Source organism: Protopterus annectens, chromosome 10.part0 (genome assembly GCF_019279795.1).
Source record: "Protopterus annectens isolate FY-2018-M chromosome 10.part0, PAN1.0, whole genome shotgun sequence".
Taxonomy (NCBI): Eukaryota; Metazoa; Chordata; order Ceratodontiformes; family Protopteridae; genus Protopterus; species Protopterus annectens.
The window spans coordinates 1,020,153,298-1,020,174,485 of NC_056744.1; the positions used below are offsets into that span (position 1 = coordinate 1,020,153,298).

At 45.4% G+C, this 21,188-nt stretch overlaps 1 protein-coding gene across 1 annotated transcript in view; it reads right to left on the reverse strand.

The window, feature by feature from the left end:
• The window catches only part of MSH4 (mutS homolog 4), a 1,456,061-nt gene that overhangs the window by 1,001,974 nt on the left and 432,899 nt on the right, over positions 1-21,188 (reverse strand). The window contains exon 5 of the mRNA XM_044086833.1: positions 9,217-9,320. Within this exon, the coding sequence (XP_043942768.1) occupies positions 9,217-9,320 (104 nt within the window). The remainder of the gene's footprint in view (positions 1-9,216; positions 9,321-21,188) is intronic.

Consider the following 21,188-nt stretch of genomic DNA (forward strand, 5'->3'; position numbering starts at 1 on the left):
GTGAAGGACAAGGGAAAAGCTTAGGGAAGGAAGAGCCCATATGAATAGTAATAATAAGAAGAAAAAAGAAGAAAAAATATTAAGAGCTTTATTGAAAAGTTATTCAAAAAACATTCACTTATCTAATATGCACCCAAGCACCAACAGATCCATCCTATGCTTGTTGTGACAACCGAGATCTGAGGTAGCTGGGCTGATACCAAAGTATGGACCTGAAGTTGGATCTGGCATAGATCCAAAGTCCCATACAATGAAGAATGGACTGAAAAGATAACATCAGATAATTAGCTGCTCAAATGATCATTGCTGCAGTAACCTAAGCTATATGGGTTACATCTTTATCTAATATGCACCCAAGCACCAACAGATTCATCCTATGCTTGTTGTGACAACCGAGATCTGAGGTAGCTGGGCTGATACCAAAGTATGGACCTGAAGTTGGATCTGGCAGAGATCCAAAGTCCCATACAATGAAGAATGGATTGAAAAGATAACATCAGATAATTAGCTGCTCAAATGATCATTGCTGCAGTAACCTAAGCTATATGGGTTACATCTTTCCAAAGCTTCAGGGCACCTTTCACATGCCCAGTCCATTAGTAAGTCAATCTGTGCTGACTAAAAAGACAGGTTTGGGTGCCAATCCCTTCACAGCTTTTATGCCAACCAACAGAGAATGGCTGAACCCTGAGAGGACATTTCTAGGGACAACAAAAAAATGCATGTCCACACCTTGCATAAAAAAAAACACATCAAAAACAGGGGGGGTGTGGTTACTACAAAGGTGATCTTTTGAACATCTACTGTTGTGGTAAATTTACTTACACAATACTACTATGCCCTTCATACTGATCATTGCTGTAGTAGCCTAAGCAATATGAGCAGTATACCATGGCTTAGAACAACTGGCAGGTGGAGGAAGAAGAAGGGTCCAGAAACCCTTAGCTAATGGATCTAGAAAAGCCTTACCTAGACCTAGAGAAGGAATCTAGCTTTTAGTGCTCTGTAAAAGTATGTACAGAAGACCAAGTCACTGCTTCAACAATACTTCTAGAGCCCAATACTTACCAAAAAGCCATTGGAATAACAAAAGGTAATAGCCCGAGACAGCCATTTGGAAACAGTCTGTTTTGACACAGATTGTTCCTTCTTCTTACCTTCACAACAAATGAACAATTGATCAGAAGTTCTGAAAGATTTTGTTGTGTGAAGATAGCAGTTGAGTTGTCTATGGACATTCAAAGTATGCACTATCCTGTCTCCCTCATTTTGACATTCAGGAAAGAACACAGGGAGCTGGATGCTTTGAGTTAAAGTAAACGCGGATACCACTTTAGGCATAAAACAAGGATTAGATCTTAAGGAAACCCTGTCTGTGTGGAAAATGAGATTAGGCTGACCCACCACTTTGCAACTCAGACAGTCTTCTTGTACCGGGCAGAGCAGCCAGTAAAACTGTTTTCCATGTTAACCTCAAGTCAGTCAGATGAACAGGTTCAAACAGAGCAAATGCTAGCTTTTCTAAAACAAAATTAAGATCCCAAGGAGGAATCATAATTTTTCTGGAGGTCTCTTATGCAAACCATCCATCCATCCATCCATCCATCCATCCATCCATCCATCCATCCATCCATCCATCCATCCATCTATCCATCCATCCAAAACCCCTTTTCCTGTTTTTGTACATGGGATCAGGGTGTCACCTCAACAGTGACAATCATCTACAGTCAAGGTTTACTCCCTTGGGTGGCTGCAATATCCCTTTCAAAAAATGTTCACATGAGAATGCCTCGAAAGAAGGGTACCCATGGGTAAACATGCTGAAATAGTTGACAAATAAACCTTGATAAAGAAGTAAGGCCACAGCAAAGTAAATCAAACAAATATTATAAAATCAATAAAACAACAGCCCTGAATGTGTGCTGGTTACATTGTAGGCACCAAACAGGAAACCTTTTCCCATTTGGTAATATATGATTTTCTAGTAGCACAATTTCTTGGCTCATTTAGTACCTGCTGTCTGTCCTCAGTAAAGAGGTACCTAAAGGGAATTAAGACCATATCATCCAGGCAGTCAGGTGAAGTTAATTGGGGTTGGGATATATCAGATATCCTTGTTCTTGTGTGAGTAGATCCATTCTGTTAAGAAGTTTGTGGTAGTTGCTCCTCACTGTTTTCAAAAGAAGAGAGAACCACTGTTGCCTGGGCCAGAAGGGAGTCACCACAATGATCTTGAGGGATTCCTTCTAATCTTCAGATGTGCACTGTTTATCAGTGGAAAGGGTGGAAAAGCACACAAGAACATTTCTTCGAAAGGAAAAGTAAAGGCATCCATCTTCCAAGCCCTCTTGCATGGAGTCCTAGAGCAGAATTTTGCCAGCTGATTGTTCAGAGAGCATGCAAAGAGGTCTACTTGAGGAACTCCCCACACATGGATCAAATCTCAGAAGACCCCCGATCCAGTTTCCATTCGTGAGGGTCTGCCTTTGTCCTGCTCAGCTTGTCTGCCACACAGTTTTGTACTGATGGGATGTAGGATGCCTGTAGAGTGAGATTGTGCTGTAAAGTTATTTTCTAAACTAACAGCTAGTCTGCAAAGGGGGTAAAACCTGGTTCCCCTTTGTTTGTTGATGTGGTATTGCTGTAACAACTTGAAGAGGTCCAGGGGACCAAAGATATTTTAAAGAGTTTGTGTGTCTTGATCACAAATTCCCCTAAATGGTCATTCTGACTTGTTGGTCTGTCCTTAGTTTTGAGGAGTTCCTGTATTCTTTTTGGAACCTCCTTGCCATTTCTTCTTAAATGTCTGTTTACCAGCATTTTGCTGAGACAGTTTATTCAATTTCTTTCCAAAAATGGATGAATGGTTAGAGAATCCCTTAGAAAATTTGGAAAAGGAGGGCTGAATATTTTAGATATTCTCTGTATCAGCTTACCCCTCTCATCACATTTTTGATAACCTTTGCAGCAGAGGGATCAAAAACTAAATCTCTGTCCAAAGGAGAATTTAAAATCTCATTTTCATATCATCTGGGAGGTTCTGAGAATGCAGCCATGCAAAACTCCTCAAAACAATGCCAGTGGCCAGAGCCATGGAAGAAGTATCAACAAAGTCATACACACACCTTAAACAATGAGAAAACCATTTAAAGCAGTTTTCATCACAAGAAGAAACTGCAGGCAAAACATTCCTCATACGTTCACAATTCATCAGAATAAACTCTTAACATGTGCTCCTGACAATTCAAAGTTCTGAAAATCAAAATTGCACACGCGTACATTTTTTTATACTTGCCAATTACCCCCCCCCCATCAGAAAGTGTAGTATTAAAATTAACTAAATTTTGGAAGCAGTAGGATTAACTAAAGCTATAGCTGCTGGGTGAGATTTGGAATGAGTGTACAAAACCGTAGAAGACAGAGGAACTTCATACAATCTATCTGCCTTTTTAGTGGCAGCAGGTTGATTATCAGGAAAATTGCAGGCATTGACACACAAAACATCCTCCAATCCTGACAGCACTGGGGGAATGGGTGAAGGGTCTGGAAATTTCATTTATAACACCTTACAGTATTTTCTGTGGGACTGGCAAACTTTATTGTTCTTCCATTGAAAACACTGACACATTCTTCAAATAGTCTCAGAGAAAGAGACCCCCCCACACAGGGAGAATCAGATATTGTGCTCTACTCTGAATCTGAATTGGAAATCTGAGGAGAAAACCCTGCATCTATTCCTTTCATCTTCCTGTCCAGATTCAGAATCTTGAATTTCTTTAGGAAAAGAGACATTCCTTTTCCTTTTACCAGAAACCACCTTATACGAATACTCAGTAGCCTGAATTAGACTCTGAGCCAGATTTAGTAAACTACTCCTGTCAAGAGAGATTTTAACAGGAGCAGCTAAATGTTTAGTTTTCTGTTTCTTTTTGACAGGAAAAATGGGGCCAACAGAGTTGTTAATGGCAGCAGCCACTTCACCAGAGATAGGCACAACATTCTGACTAAACAGGGAAGACATCCCTGTTTCTTCTTCCAGGACTGATGAGTGGTTCATAGGTAGGTACTGGGCTATCTGCCCGAAGGCATATATTAGCCCAGCCATATTGTGCGGTATTCACCGCCCCTTTGGTTAGTTCCCTAGGCCCTTGATCTAGCAGCTAGTACCCTTGGCCCCTATCTAGTAGAGCTGTTGGTATGATCCCTGGTGTGAACTTTCTGTTACCCATCCACTCGTCAAGTTTCCTCTTGAAGAGTGATAGTGAGGGGCTCTGTCTTATGTAGATCGGGACCTTGTTCCATAGCAAGGGAAGTCTTTGCGAAGGGAATCTATCCCTCCAGCATGTTCTATTCATTGTTGTGCTGAGGTTTATATCCCTAGAGTGTGTAGCTCGAGCAGATTTTGTTTTGCTAAGATGGAGCATGTTCAACAGTTCTGGGTTGGACATGGCTCTGTATGTTAGACAGAGATCACCTCTGAGAAGGCGGTATGCAACAGAGAAAAGCCTTAGTTTTTTCAATCGTGCTGCATAGGGCAACTGTTTGAGGCCAGTAATCCTCTTAGTGAGGTACCTCTGTGGTCTCTCCAGCTGCTGGAGATGTCTAGCCAGGTACATTCCAATTGGTGCATTGTACTCAATAATGGGTCTGATGAGGGAAGAGTAGAGGGGCACCACTACATCCTTAGATCTTGATGCAAACCCTTTTGTGATCAGATAGGTCACACAGAAGGATTTTCTAACCACCTTGGCAACATGGTTATCAAAGGAAAGCTGACTATCTACTTGGGTCCCTAGATCCCTTATTACTTATTCAGATTTCAGGGGGTTACCTCCTATGTGGTAGTTTGCAGGTACTCTGTTTTTTCCAAAGGGGATTACTACGCATTTTTTAGCATTTAGCTTGAGACCATGGCTTTGACACCATGCATCAGTCTCATTAAGGCCCTTCTGGAGGATATCCATGTCGGCCAGAGACTCTGTTATAGCACCCAGTTTGCAGTCGTCTGCAAACTTGGTTAGCCACAGCCCTTCAGTGCCTGCCTGTACTTCTGAGAAGTATATGCCAAACAGGAGGGGCCCCAGGACAGAGCCCTGAGGCACACCGCTCGTTACTGGTCTGGATTTGGACATAGATCTCACTACTCTTACTTTGTGGGATCTGCCTGAGAGCCAGTTTGCGATCCATCTTGTGACGTAAGGGTTTATGCCCAGGTTGGTGAGTTTATCAATAATATCCGAATGGGGAATGGTGTCAAATGCTTTAGCAAGGTCAAGGTAAGCCGTGTGTACCTCCTTTCTCTTATCTATAGCCTGAGTAACTGTCTCAAAGAAGTCCACCAGGTTCAGGAGGCATGATCTGCCCTTGACGAAGCCGAACCGTGTGGGGTCAAGTGTTTGGAGATTCCCAATCTCTCCATTTATGAGTTCCATAATGATTCGCTCCATTGCCTTACAGATCAGACTAGTCAGGCTTATTGGTCGGTAGTTCCCAGGGTCGGTTGTGGGCCCACCCTTGTGCAGCGGAACCACCACTGCTGTGCGCCATTCTATGGGCACACATCCTGTCGAGAGGCTGAGACTGCTGAACAGGGTATTTAGATGCAGGGTTAATTCATTTTGGAGCTCACGTATGACACAGCCCGGGACACCATCTGGTCCCATGGAGGCAGTGTTTTTAGCTTTAGATAAAGCCTTATTAACCAACGTATCAGTAATAATTGGAGTTACACAATCCCCTGGAATAGTAATAGGCCCTGTAGGTGGTGGTGGTGGTGGGGATTTGCACTGAACCTATCAGCCAAGATGTTGGCAATGTCAGTGGGGTCAGTGTATTTTGTTCCATTTTGTACTAGCTCAGAACAGACCTGAGCATTGCCATTTAGGTTTTTGATGTATCCATAGAAGGCCTTATGGTTATCCTTGGCATCCTTGGCAACCTTCTTTTCGAAATTGGCTTTAGTTGACTTGATGAGGGCCCTCAATTTCTTACTAATGCTGATCAGGGATGATTTTTCTACTTTTTTGTATAAGTCTCCTCCTTTTATTGTATAGTTTGCTTATGGCCAGGGTCCACCAGACTGGTTTCTTCTTGCTTGAGGAAGGAGTCTTGGATTTATTTGGGATAGCACGGTCCATGCAATTCTGAAGATGTATATAAAGTGCCTTGGTGTAGGATTCTGCATCCTGGATATCATTATCCTTCTGCAAGGGAATAGTAAAGCTTTCCACTTCTGATGCAAGTAGTTTGAAGTTTGCTTTGGAAAGGTTTTTTACAATGGTTTCTTTGACTGGGGAAGGTGGAGGGGTGAGGACGTCCAGGGTTATCAGTTTGTGGTCTGATCTGACCAGAGAGGGAGTGATAATGGGTGTGGTACAATGGGAGCCCATATTTGTGATGACTAAATATAATATGTTGCCCCCTATAGTGGGAGAACATACCAGTTGTTCAAGGGCATTTGAATTTATAAATTCTATGAAACGCTGGGTTAACTGAGAAGACCTGAACAGCTGCAGAGGATGTGGTTAACCCCAGCCACAGTGGTAGTAGGTGCTACACTAGGGAGATACTGGGCAAAAGATGGGTGGTCTGAGGCACCAGCTTTGTCCACATTTTCACCTACCTGCACCTGAGGCAAATTGCTAGCTTGCTGTAGTGGCAAAGGATGTTTTCTTAACTTTTTTTTTTTCTTTTTGTAGTTGGAAGAAGGACTGACCATGGGATCAGTAGTTTGTCCCATAGTCAAGCCAAAAATGGTGTCTCTTTCCTGGGGAAAACAAGCAGAAGTTGGTGCAAATTTAAAGTTGCTAAAAGTCACTTTCTTCTCATGAAAACAAAATAAAAAGGACTTTAATACACTTCGCCAGCTCCAAAAAGTAAAATAAAGTTCATGTACTATAAACTACTTTTAAACTGACATGAACAAAATTTGCTTCCATTTAAAAAGTCTGCTAAAACACAATGTCCAAGATAAAAAACAACTTTCCTAACCAGGAAAGTACATTTAAATAATAAATTTCAAATATGGAAGGTTTTCCCCAAAGGGAACGTATCTGTCCAGCAAATGAACAGCACAAGCCGAATGTCAATCCTTGAAAGCCCACAGAGAATTGCTCTCTTCGGCAGTAGGAAAGCTCTGAATGGCTTTATGCTCAAACCTGTTTTTTATTGTCAGCTCAGCTTGAACTGGCTAATGGCTTGGATGTGTGGAAGGTATCCTGAAGCTTTGGAAGCTGGCTGGCTGTTATTTCCTGTGCAGGATATAACCCATGTAGTCTGGGATACTGCAGCAGTAATCAATATGAAGAGTACACCTGAATTAAAAAAAAAACTCTTATTGTGAGCGTTACATTCAATAAATTCAGCTCCATTATATGCATCCCATTTTCGGGGAGGGGTTTCACAGAATTCAAGTACAGGCAAAGAATAAGGGACTGCTGTTTAAAAAAAAAATACTGGGATGAAAATACAGTAGGTTGAATTAAACCCAAATGTTATGCTTTGCTTTTACAGAGACACTCCCTGAAGAAGACTGTTATATATGAATGATGGCAGACTTATCACCAGTGTAACCTTGTTTGAATGTGGATGATTAAGTGTTCTGTGGCAAAGTCTAATTCTATAAAGTCTAGCAGACTATAAGAGACATAAGCTGCAGCACCTTTGTGTTTACTGACTACCCTACTGCATGTCCTTATCATACTATGCTCCTCTGTCTGAAAAAGACTGGATCAATATTATATCAGCAAACGCTTAAAAAAGCGAACGCTGATTGATCAACCTTATGTAAGCGAAAGCTTACAATCTCGAACTGTCAGATCACGATTTTTTTCCTAGGGAAAAAAATTGCTGATCCAAAACACATACACACAACACAAGCACACCAAACAAACAGAAATCCACATACATACACCTAAAATCTGACACCTAACCCCACACTAAACTATGCACACACCTCTAACTATCCACTTAACTTAACCCAAACCCTAACCCTAAGGTCCGTCACTATCGCACACTCACCTCACCTGCTCCCTAACCCTAACTCACCTAAATCCACCCTAACCCCATTTTCACGCAATCGCACACATACCTAACCCAAGCCCTAACCCTAACTCACCTAAACCACCCTAACACTCACATCCACACAATCGCACACTTACCAGAATCCGACCCATAACTTTCCACCACAGCACTGAAAATACCGAAGCAACAGAAATGGACAACCAAATTCTTTCCCTAGGAAAAAAAAATTGAGTTTCTGCTGCTTCGATATTTTTCACTTTCGCTAAAATAAGGTTGATCAATCAGCGTTCGCTTGTTTAAGTGTTCGCTGATCTAATATAGACCCAAAAAGATTGCCCTATACACCTTTAGGGAGCAATACCTGCCCTTCTACTTGCCCTTGTTTTTGTTGCAGACTACCTTATCCATTTGCAAGGTGCACAGGATATCCTATTGGATGTGCATGCTACTGTAAATGTGTATCCTTGTCTTTGTTAAACCTTTTGCCTAGATGCAGACTCTCTACACACTCATCCCAAATAGTTTACAGGCTGCCTTGCTGTCTGCCCTTATCCATCTGTCAATGACCACCTTGTCTGGATGTGAGGTATCCTGCATGGCTTGTTGTGTGCCCTCTCCACAATCTGTGCCCTGTCTGTCAAGTCATAGTTGCAGCATTCATTATACAATAGAAAGTTTCACATTTTTGCCCATAAATTACATGGCTTTCAGTTCCAGGTGTGGAAGCAATTTTCCTAATAGAAGTTACTAAAAATAGTCCTTGTCACAAATATGTTCTCCTGCCTTCTTTTAATTCTGCAAATAATCCGAGGTCCTTTAGCCTTATGCTTCCTGCTCCTTCTATGTCACAGTTTCACTTTGTATATTTAAACCAGCTTTAACATTATGCCTCTTGCAACTCTCATATCATGGTACCAATTCTTAGACTTAAACCAGCTTTAATATTATACTACCTGTTTCTTTTATGCCACAGCATCACTCTGCATGCTTAAATCTTTGTTAGATAATTGTTTTAAGGATCAAGTTTAGAAGTAGTTAGTCCCTTAAGCATGCATGTGATTCATAATGTTCACTTTGCCTTTTAGATATTTTGATAGTTACACATAAAAATGTAGAGAATATTTGTTTTCTTATGAATAACAAAATTATATTCAAAGCAAAATGTCTACTCCTGTTAAATATATATTCTCTTACATATGCGTAATATGATAAATTTCACTCAGTGACTCTTGACATCTTTCATTCATTTTAATTAGATCTGCAGTAGTGAAGCTGTAAGTAGTTTTCACTTTAGTAATCTGAAAAGAAAAGAACAAAAATAGACAAAGTGTATCACACTTACTGGTTACCATACAGCAAGCAGATTTTCATTTCAAGCTAGCAGCTACTATAATTACCTTTCCAAATGAAAACAAACCTAAGAATCAGAGCTTCATTACAAAGCTGTACGGTCAGAAAAGCAATCAGACTAATCCCAGTAAATAATACCATTTTGTAGGTATTAATTCACTCATTCTCCAATAACCCACTTAATCCACTAGGGAGCTGGTAGGAAATAAGAAGTTATGTACCTACCATAACGTTCCATGTTAGTTGTCTTCTCTCGCCTTCTTTCTTGCTTGATGGGTTCGGAGCCGATCCCTCGGCTCCGACTCGGCACTTGCTAAGCTCGAGAGTCACTTTTACCAGCTCGAGGCAGCCCCATATCCCATGATGCAAGGCGGTAAGTACCCAGATCTCGTTTGCTGACAAAGGGCAATAGCACCAAGCATAAAATACTTCCCAAAGGAAGAAAGAAAACTTACAGATGGAAGAAGGACCAGGTCTGAATGGTCTTCAGCATAACAGTTTCTTATACAAGGTCTGTCCAGGCCAGGGGAAGGAGGGAGGGTCAGAAAGAAGGCGAGAAGACAACTAACATGGAACGTTATGGTAGGTACATAACTTCTTAATGTTAAGTTGTCAATCTCGCCTTCATTCTTGCTTGATGGGACCGTCCCTAGCACCTCTATCCTGGGTGGCTCAATGGAACAAACTCTTGAGGACTGTAGAGCCAAAACTGGCTCTGTCCCTGGAGGCCAAGTCCAATTTGTAATGGGAAACAAAAGTGTGAGGAGTAGCCCAAGTGGCCGCTGCACAAATAGTGTCCAAAGGAAGTCTAGCTTGAAAAGCTGTAGAAGTAGCTAAGCTCCTAGTTGAATGTGCTTTAGGTTTTGAGCACAGCTGTTTTCCCGAGCGTATAAATTTCAGAGATGACCGAAGAAAGCCATCTGGACAAGGTCACTTTAGAAACAGGAAGGCCTTTTTTATTATCCGCATAGGAAACAAAAAGTTGATCAGATTTTCTAAATTTTTGTTCTGTCCAAATAATATCTAAGTTGACGGTGGACATCAAGATAATGTAGCTTTTGTTCAGCTCTATCTGAATAGTTAGGAAAAAATACAGGTAGATCAATGGATTGATTCAGATTGTTCTTTGATGCGACCTTAGGTAAAAAGGTTGGATTAGTTCTCAAAGATACTCTGTCTTTGTGAAAAACCAAATAGGGGGGTCGAACCGAAAGAGCATGAAGTTCAGACACCCTCCTGGCAGATGTAATAGCCACTAGGAATAAAGTTTTCCAAGAAAGATATTTCAGGGAACAAGAAACAGCTGGCTCGAAGGGGGGAAGAATCAAGGATGTCAGCACTAAATTTAGATCCCACTGAGGAGGAGGATTCCTGATTGGAGGCTTTAGTAGGAAAATTCCTTTCAAGAAGGCCCTGCAGAGCCTATGGGACATAATATTATGATCTGCTATCCCGACATGAAAATTGGAAATAGCAGCCAATTGAACTCTGACTGTGGAAGAAGAGGAGCCTGCATGAAAAATCTCTGCTAAGAAGTCCAGGACTGCCTGAACAGGGGCAGTAAAAGGATCAATATTTTGGGCCTTAGCCCAATAAGAGAAACGTTTCCTTTGCTTGTATAAATCCTCCTGGTAGAGGATTTTAGCGAAGCTACTATGATGTCTCTAACTGGGTTAGAGATCAAAGGAAGCCTGGCTAAGGAAGGAAGTGGAGCAACCATGCTGTGAGGTTGAGAGAAGGGATTGACCGGTGCAGCTGACCCGATTGGTGAATCAGAAGATCTGGCACTGGGTCCAGATGCCACGGCTGCACCAAAAGGTGATGATGGAGGAACGGAATCCAAACTTGTCGAGGCCAGTAAGGGCAATGAGAATCAATTTGGCTCTCAAAGCGGTAGCTTTCTGGATCACCTGAGGGATCAGAGGAAATGGAGGGAAGGCATAAAGAAGTCCCTGGGGCCAATCCTGGGTCAGAGCGTCTCTGGGGGATGGCCTGATAGAGGGAAGAGGCTGAAGAAGTCTGGACATTTGCTGTTTTGGGGAGTAGCAAAAGATCGCAACATGGACGACCCCATTCCAGAAAAATCTCTTCCGCTATAGATTGCTTGAGAGACCACTCGTGAGGCATGAGGATAGCTCTGCTCAATCTGTCCGCTATAATGTTGGTTTTCCCAGGGATATGCGTTGCTACCAGAAACCGATGAGAGGAGATCGCCCATTGCCATAGTCTGAGCGCTTCTCGACACAAGGGTAGGACTTGGTTCCGCCCTGTTTGTTGATATACCAAACTACAGACATGTTGTCTGTGTGGACTGCAATTGTCCCTACGGGAAGAAAGTCGTTGAGGGCTTGCAACGTTAAAAGCACTGCTCTCATCTCCAGGACATTTATGTGCAGATGGTACTCGAACGGCTGCCACGTCCCATGAACCATCCTGCCCTGATAATGACCCCCACCCGATCAGGGAGGCATCCGTGGTGACAGTGGCTATCGGGGATGGGGGTACAAAGTACCTGCCTTGGTGAACCTGAGACGATGTGATCCACCAAGCAAGATGCTCTTTGCATGTCTGTGTCACCAGAATCTGGTGACGCATTGGAAGTTGCTGGTATGACCATTGTGTGAACAGCATCCACTGAAGAAGGCGCATGTAGAATCGAGCCACGGGAAGAAGAGTAATGGCCGCAGCCATGAGACCTAATACCTTTAGAACCATTCTGGCCTGTATTTTCTTGCTGGCCAGAATGATCCTGACATGAGTCTGAATGTCTGAAACTCTTTGTTCTGTAAGGGTAGCTGACATCCGAACAGTGTTTAAGTTTGCGCCTATGAAGGTAATAGACTGGCAGGGCGATAAGGATGACTTTTCAAGTTGATTGAGATGCCCAAATGAGAACAAAGGTCTATTGTGTAATCCCTGGCTTGTATAAGCTGATGCCTGGTGGTGGCTGACAGGAGCCAGTCGTCGAGATACGGAAACACCTGGAATCCTTGACGTCTCAGGTGAGCCGTGACCACTGCCATGCATTTGGTGAACACTCTGGGGCTGTAGTGAGACCAAAGGGCAGGGCTCTGAACTGGAAATGACTGGACCCCAGCCAGCGGAGAAATCTCCTGGAGCGTCTGTGAATTTTGATGTGATAGTACGCATCCTGAAGATCTATTGAGCACATCCAGTTGTCCTTCTGTAAGAAGGGCAGAATTGACTGAAGAGTGACCATTCGGAATCTTGTCTTCCTGACAGACTTGTTGAGTCTGCTGAGATCCAATATTGGTCTCCAGTCTCCCGTCTTTTGGGGACCAAAAAGAACCTTGAGTAGATTCCGGCTCTGAATGGTCTATTGTAACTGGCTGAATGGCTTTTTTTGCAGTAGTTTTGAGATTTCTGACTCTGCAATCTCCCTTAGACCGGGTGGTACATCTGGAAGGGAACTTGAGGGAAGGGACTTTCCTCGAAAGGAATTATGTAACCCTTGGATATGATCGACTGTACCCATCTGTCTTGAGTGAGGGAATGCCAGGCTTCTGGGTACAGTGATAATCTTCCCCCGACTGCCTCCAAGGAGGGACAGCCGGGCAACACCTCAGGGATGCTGAAAGGGCTTGTCAGAGAGAGGCTCCCTGTTTCCCTGGTTCTTGGACCCCTCTGCCTCTAGAGCGTCTGTTGTTGTTACCCCTCTGCCTCTAGGGGTAAACTGACCACGTGAATCGGCGTGACTCCTTGGGATTCTGGAACCACATCTTCCCGCCCTTCTGTCCTTTGGGATAAGGTCTAGAAGGGGTGGAAAAACGGACTCCAACAGCAGAAAGAGTCTTGCCGTCCTGCTCGCACCTGGTCAAGGTTTCCTTCACCTGAGGGCCAAACAAAGCTGACCCATCAAAGGGAGAATTTGTGAAGGACGCCTTAAAGGGATCCGCAAAATCACATAGCCGCATCCAGGCTTGGCGTCTAAGAGCCACACCTGTGCCTGCAGCTCTACTCGCTCCATCCGCAGCATAAGATATTAGCCGCATGGAGGAGTTTGCAATGGAATTGAGGGTTCCTAGCTGCGAAGCAATTTTTTCTTGAGCCCCTGCAGCTGTAGGATCCTGAACTACTTCACCCAGCTCCTTCAGGATATCCCTCTGGAGTCTGGTGAAGTGACATAGGTAATTCAGCGAACGCATAGCAAAGGTCGCTGAGGAAAACATCCGCTTACCGTACCTATCCATGGTCCTAGAGTCCTTATTAGGAGGATGGACGGGCACGGAAGGATCTGCAAGTTCCTTTTTGGTGGCCGCAGCCACCACCATGGCATCAGCGGGGACACCCTTAGTAAGGAATTGTTTGTCACACGGGGCAGTGATAAATTTTGAAGGCCTCCTAGGGACTGGCTCTACAGAGTCAGGAGCTGCCCGCCTTCGTGCAATAACCTGCATAAGGGGGTCGAAGGCGGAGACACCCAGGAGGTGGAGGGCCGAGATCCAAATGCCTCTAGGTATACTGACTCATCCTCAGAGGGATTGTTGGTGGGCCAGTTTCCCCTCTGTTTCAGAAGTTCTAGGATGTCTGAGAAGGAGACATCCTCAGAGGGGGATCTAGGGGATCCCTCTGACTCATCAAAGTCAGTATCCAGTGACAGACTCGGGAGTCTACATGCTTCCTCTTACAAGTCCTCTTCCTAGGAGGATCTCCCGAAACATCAGGAGAATCCTCGGAAGAGGGGGAAATTCCCAATGGGGAAACCTGAGGCGGAAGATCTCTGGGTCCTGTAGCAAGAGAAGTGGCAGAGATGTCAACAGGTACTATAGAGGGAGGAGCTACGGGAACAGACTGCTGACTGATACCAGTGGCCAGTACACTCTTCATCACCTCGAATGCTCCCTCCCAGGCAGGTCCGAGAGAACCCGCTCCAAGAGCTAGGAACTCCAGGGACCACCGAAGGGAAGTCTCCGAGGCAGATGTCGGAGCCGAGCTCACCAAGGCCGAGGCTCCAAGGGGAAGAGCGGGTTCGGACAAGGGTCCGATGCCACTCACCCCTCGGAGGAGACCATGGAAGCCCGACCACCGAATCCCTCTAACGAAGGTCTCGAAGAGGAGATAAGAGTAGAGGCTGAAGGAACAGCAGTGTGTATCTGTCCTCCTGCCGTAGCATTAACCATTCGAAGACTCCAACTCCAAGCTCTGGGGTAGAGTTGAAGGAGGAACTGTAACGGGGTGTGGACCAACAGTCGTCTGTTGAGACGGACTATGTAACATTTGGGCCAGTACCTGTGACTTAAGTAATCTACTGACCACTCTCTAGGTCATGATCTGACAACCTGGATGATCTTGAAGATCGGCTCCGATGGCTCCGTTCCGATAGAAGAGGTGAAGCCGGGCGAAAGTATCGGCTCCAAGGAAGGAGACCTCGACCTCTTCCTGGAATGAGCCATCGGAGCCGATACTATAGATCCTGTCGGAGCCGACCTCTCGGAGCCGACAGGAAGCCTCGATGTATCGGCTCCAGCCGGAGCCGATACAGCCACCAAAGTAACGGTGTCGGAGCCGATCGGGCCGACACCGATGCCTGTGCCACATGGGTGTCGGAACCGATCGGAGCCGACATCGAAGTGGTCGATACAGATTCGGCACCGATAGCCATCGGTGCCGAAGGCTTTGTTAAGCCAGAATTGGCTCCAGCCGGAGCCGATCTCGACTCGGTACGAGTCGGAGTCGAGCCGCAGGCTTAGACACAGAAGCCTGGGCCTTGGAAGATTTAACTGATTTGGATGGAGCCGACTTAGCCGGAGAGCCCTCCGGCTTAAGAAGGCCCCTAAGGATCAGTTTGTTACGTCTTTCCTGCAGGACTCTCTGGCTGAAGGAATGACAAATAGCACAGGAGTCCTGCAGGTGAAGAGGGCCCAGGCAATACAGGCAAGAAGTGTGACCGTCTGTCAGAGACATCTTCTGACAGCACGAGTCACACTTCTTAAAACCTGAGACCCTCTCCTTTGACATGGTGCTTTACACAAACACACACACACACCAGTCAAAAAATTAACTTAAATAAATACCAAAAAGGTATTTCTATAAACAGACACACACACCCCTAACAGGGAGGGGATGGGATGGGTAAATTTGACTAAAATAAATTAGAAAAGACAGGGATTTTCTGTCACAAAAGGTAAAAAATTAACTAATAACTAATAATTAAGGTTTTTTTAAGAAAAGGGGCTTAAATATCCAAAAAGAGAATCACTTACCAGGAGCTGGTAAAAGGAGGACCTCATAAGCGAAGCGGCAAACGAGATCTGGGTACTTACCGCCTTGCATCATGGGATATGGGGCTGCCTCGAGCTGGTAAAAGTGACTCTCGAGCTTAGCAAGTGCCGAGTCGGAGCCGAGGGATCGGCTCCGAACCCATCAAGCAAGAATGAAGGCGAGATTGACAACTTAACATCCAACATTCACTATGTGTAAAGTGGTGAAACAAATCCTGAGTAGGGCATATTCTTAATCACAAATGGAATGCACACCTACATGGAAAATGGAGGATCACTAATTCAGTTGTGGGAAGAAACTAAATCATCTAGTGAAAACCTATGCAGGCAAAGGAAGAATATACAGACAGCACAAAAGGCTCCCTAGACAAGAATGACATGGGCAGCCTGCCAGCCTATCACTGTGAACCAGCACTTTGCCACATGATATTTATTTATGTATGCATAAAGTCTGGATACTTGATTGTAAGCCAGGAAACAGTCATTATGACATAAAAATGCACGTTGTATAGGTAATATAAAGTACAATTGTATGCCATGTTGTATATAACATTAACTCTTTTAAGAAGAAGTCATTTTGGGCAGTAATTTATGACCAAAGCACTTTATAGATATTTGAAGCATGTGATCCAGCTGTTTCTCTTTAGTAGTTTATACCACATGCTCACGCTAATGTCGACTTCTGTGACTGGTATCTACTCACATGACTCAGATAATTTATGTGAAAATTACAAATGAAACTAATGATGAGCAAATAATATTAACTACACTACAAAATAAATTATACAGTGTAAAACACCATGAAATATGCACAGAAATGAATAATGTAGAAAAAAAGAGAAGCAGGGGATGTGGACGAGTCATTACTGCCCAAAACTTTCTCTTAAATTTTCCTGTGTAGAGTACCTCATGCAATTATACCGTCTAGTTTTGAGAGAACAACTGGGCAATAATCTGAACCATGTATCCAACAAAAAATAGGAGGGGTCAGCTACAGGATTCCCTTTCAAACAGCTGCGCAAAAGCTTTAAATTTGTCTGGATCGAGACTCCAGTTTGCAATGCTTTGTAGATATATACATTTTAGTCCATGTTACCTCTCCCAAAACATCCAGAGAAAAGCATTTCTGAAATGTGCACAAGTGCAGAACATCTAGTATAGTGCATTAAAATGGGTCTTTCCAGAATCTCAGATTTATTGCAGTCAACAAGCAGTACAGTGAGCTAGCTACTTGCACAGGGCTTATTTAGATAAAACATAGCCTTGTCAAACTTTCATAAATTAAACATTTTTCTTATGTTTTTGATTTTCTCAAGGCAATAGTTTACTTGTCTGTTTATTTAAAGTATGAAGTAAACATTAATTAGAAGTTATGTACTCACCATAACGTTCCATCTGAGTAGGTGTATTCATTTGTCTGCAACCTGTGGGTCATGGATCCGATATCGGATCCGAACCGGCATGGTTTTCCAGCTATGGATCCGAGATCTCAGCTCCTCCCCTCACCCATAATGCCCTGCTCTCCCTACATGACCTCAGATCGAGTTTGCCAACAATAGAAATACCCTAAAAAGGGTAACACAACATATGCAGGAAACTGAAAGGCCAGGGGGATAGGAGGGCGGGATGGTTGCAGACAAATGAATACACCTACTCAGATGGAACGTTATGGTGAGTACATAACTTCTAAATCTGAAGTAGGAGATTCATTTGTCTGCAACCTGTGGGACAGAGTCCCCAGCTACCTGAATCTTGGCGCCATCATGGAAGGATATTCCGGAGCACCGCGGAGCCAAAGGATGCTCTACCTCTAGATGTAATATCCAACTTGTAGTGGGAGATAAAGGTATGAGATGAAGCCCAAGTGGCTGCTGAACAAATATCATCCAGAGGAATCCTAGCTTTAAAGGCCGCTGAAGCAGAAACTGACCGGGTTGAATGGGCATGTACTCCCTCCGGTGCGGGCCTTCCAGAAGGTTGATAAGCCAATAAGATGCACTGCGAAATTCAGCGTGATAAGGAGACTTTGGAAATTGGTTTACCCAAATTAAATTTAGCAAAGGAAATAAACAACTGGTCGGATTGCCTATGACCAGCTGTCCTGTTTAGATAAAATCTAAGTTGCCTGTGAACATCTAAGGAGTGTAGCTTGTATTCACCTTTGTTTTGATATTTAGGAAAGAAAACAGGGAGGTTAATGGACTGATTAATATTTGCTTCAGAAGCTACCTTAGGAAGAAAGGACGGGTTGGTCCTGAGGTATACACGGTCCAGATGAAAGACCAAGTAAGGGGGCTTGACGGATAAGGCTTGAAGTTCTGAAACTCTCTTGGCCGAGGTAATGGCTACTAAAAAGGCCGTCTTGAAAGACAAAAATTTCAGATCTACCGTAGCCGCAGGTTCGAAGGGGGGAGTGGTCAAGGCCTGAAGGACCAAAGAAAGGTCCCAAGGAGGAACCACTTGCTTTACAGGGGGCCTGAGGAGAAAGGTACCTTTCAGGAAGATCTTACACAATTTGGCAGACATCAGTGGACTGGAGTCATGACCAATATGATAGTGAGAAATTGCCGCAAGTTGCACTTTGACCGTGGAACTGCTGGCACCATCATTAAAAAGAGTGGTTAGAAAGTCAAGCACCAGAGGAAGGGGAACTGTGAAGGGGTCTAGACCTTGCCGCTCCGCCCAAATGGAGAATCGTTTCCACTTACTGCGGTAAACTTTCCTGGTAAATGGTTTATGAGCCGCCACCAGGATGGCCTTAACTGGAGACGAAATACCGGGAGTCCTGATCAGGAGTGGAACTGGAGCAGCCAAGCAGTCAGCTTCAGGTTGTCCAGATTCGGGGTTGATAGGTGGGATGGGTGAGATATCAGATCCGGAATGGGATCTAGAATCCAAGGAGGATTCACTGAGTGAGACCTTAGGAAAGGGAACCAGATCTGTCGAGGCCAGAATGGGGCAATGAGAATCATTCTGCACCCCAACCGAGAAGCTTTCTGAAGAACTTGGAGCATCAGAGGCAAAGGGGGGTAAGCATAAAGAAGACCGGGTGGCCAAGCATGCACCAGAGCGTCTCTTGGGGTATCTCCGGAAGGAGGTATTAGAGCGAAAAAACTGTCGCACTTGGTGTTTGAGGGAGACGCAAAAAGATTGCAACAAGGAGTTCCCCACCATGCGAAGATGCGTTTTGCTACCTGAGCATTGAGAGACCACTCGTAAGGGGAGAGAATGGTGTGACTGAGCTTGTCCGCAAGGATGTTGGACCGACCCGGAATATGCGTTGCGATGAGAAAGCGGTTGATGGAGATTGCCCATTCCCACACTCTCATGGCTTCTCGACAAAGAGGGTAAGACCTGGTTCCTCCCTGTTTGTTGATATACCAGACAACAGACATGTTGTCTGACTGAATCCCAATAGTTCCCAAGGGAAGAAAGGCCTGGAGTGCTTGCAACGCTAAGAGCACTGCTCTCATCTCTAGAACATTGATATGCAGTAAGGTCTCTGAATCGTTCCACGTGCCTTGGACCGTCCGGCCTGCAAAATGCCCCCCCCCCCACCCGAGGCGGGAGGCGTCCATGGTCACCGTGGTGAGAGGGGGAGAAGCACAAAAGGGGCGGCCTCCGTGGAGACCTGGAGAGTGGAGCCACCACAGGAGGGACCGCCTGCAAGCCTTGCTGATCGCAATGGGATGATGCATAGGAAGAGCAAGATAAGACCACTGAACTAGGAGTGTCCATTGAAGGATGCGCATATTGAACCTGGCGAGCGGAAGAAGAGCTATCGCTGCTGCCATGGACCCTAGAGCCCTCAGGACCAACTCCGCTGGAACTGAGCTGGAGTGGAGAATTGCCCGCACCTGGAGCTGCAGATTCTGAATTCTGTCCGCAGTGAGGAAGGCTCTTAACCGTCTCGTGTCTAACCTGGCGCCTATAAAATCTATGAACTGCGTAGGAGCTAGGTTGGATTTTTCTGTATTTATTGTGATGCCCAGACGGGGAGCTAGATGGAGAAAGGAATCTCGCGCCAATAACAGTAGATGCCTTGTTGGAGCGGTGAGAAGCCAGTCGTCCAGGTAAGGGAAGACCTGCACCCCCTGAAGCCTCAGGTGGGCCGCTACCACTGCTAATACCTTGGTGAACACCCTGGGGCTGTGGTGAGACCAAAGGGAAGGACCCGAATTGGTAGTGACTGGCTCCCAGCCGGAAGCGGAGAAACCTCCTGGAGCGCCTGTCCATTAGTATATGGTAGTACGCATCCTTGAGGTCTATGGAGCACATCCAGTAATTTTCTCCCAGAAGGGGGAGAATAGACTGCAATGTGACCATTCGGAACTTCTCCTTGGGAACTGCCAGGTTCAAGAGTGAAAGGTCTAATATTGGTCTTAGATCCCCCGTCTTTTTTGGCACTAAAAAGAACCTGGAGTAGAACCCTGATCCGATCTGGTCTGGGGGGACGGGCTGGATGGCTCTTTTCTTTAGCAGATGGCCAATTTCTGCCAAAGCGGCCTCCCACTGACCAGGTGGAACGTCGGGGAGGGACTTCAATTTTGGAATGTGATGGAATGGGATGCGGTATCCTCTGGATATGATGCGGAGGACCCAGCGGTCTGATGTTATGGACTCCCATGCCGCTAGGTGCTCCGAAAAACGTCCCCCGAATGCCTCCAGAGTGGAGCAGCCGGGCAACCCTTCAGGGCTGCTGCGCAGGCCGTTCAGAGAAGGGTTCTCTGGACCCGAAGTTCCTGGGAGCCCCTCTGCCCCTGGGGCGGCGTCCTCCCTGTCCTCCTCTGCCACGGAAGGACTGGTTGTCCGGAGCAGGTTGGGATTGCTGCGACTTCCGGAACCACATCTTCTTCTGTCCCTTTTGGTTCCTAGAATAGGGCCTCTGGGGCACAGAGAAGCGGATTCCGACGGCAGACAGCGTCTTCCCGTCCTTTTCGCTCTGGGTCAAGGTATCACGAACAGTTTTGCCAAAGAGGGCAGAACCATCGAAGGGAGCGTTCGCAAATGACGCCTTGAAGGGCTCCGTGAAATCGCAATGACGGAGCCAGGCCTGACGTCTAGTAACTAGGCCTGCCCCTTCGGCTCTAGCGGCACCTTCCGTAGCATGGGACAGTAACCGCATAGAGGTATTAGTCACGGACCTGAGAGTGGCCATACGGGTGGAGTGCAACAATTTGTCCTCCTCCGACATGGACTCTGGGGGGGATGCAGCGTATTCCTTGATAAGATCGCGCTGCATCCTAATCACATGTGCCAGGTAGTTCAGCGCCCTTACTGAAAAGGTCGCTGAACTAAACATCCGCTTCCCAAAGCGGTCCATCATCCGAGACTCCTTGCTCGGGGGATGGACTGAGGGACTCTCCTGAGCAAGTTCCCTCTTGGTGGCTGCCGCCGTCAACATGGCATCTACCGGAGGCCCCTTACTCCAATGGGCACGGTCAGCCGGGGGACTAAGTATACGGTCAGGCCTTTTTGGAATTGGCTCCACGGTGTCCGGTTCCTTCCACGCCCTGGTGGTAATCAGGTCCACCAGGGGGTCGGCAGGAGGGGACACCCAAGAGGTAGACGGGC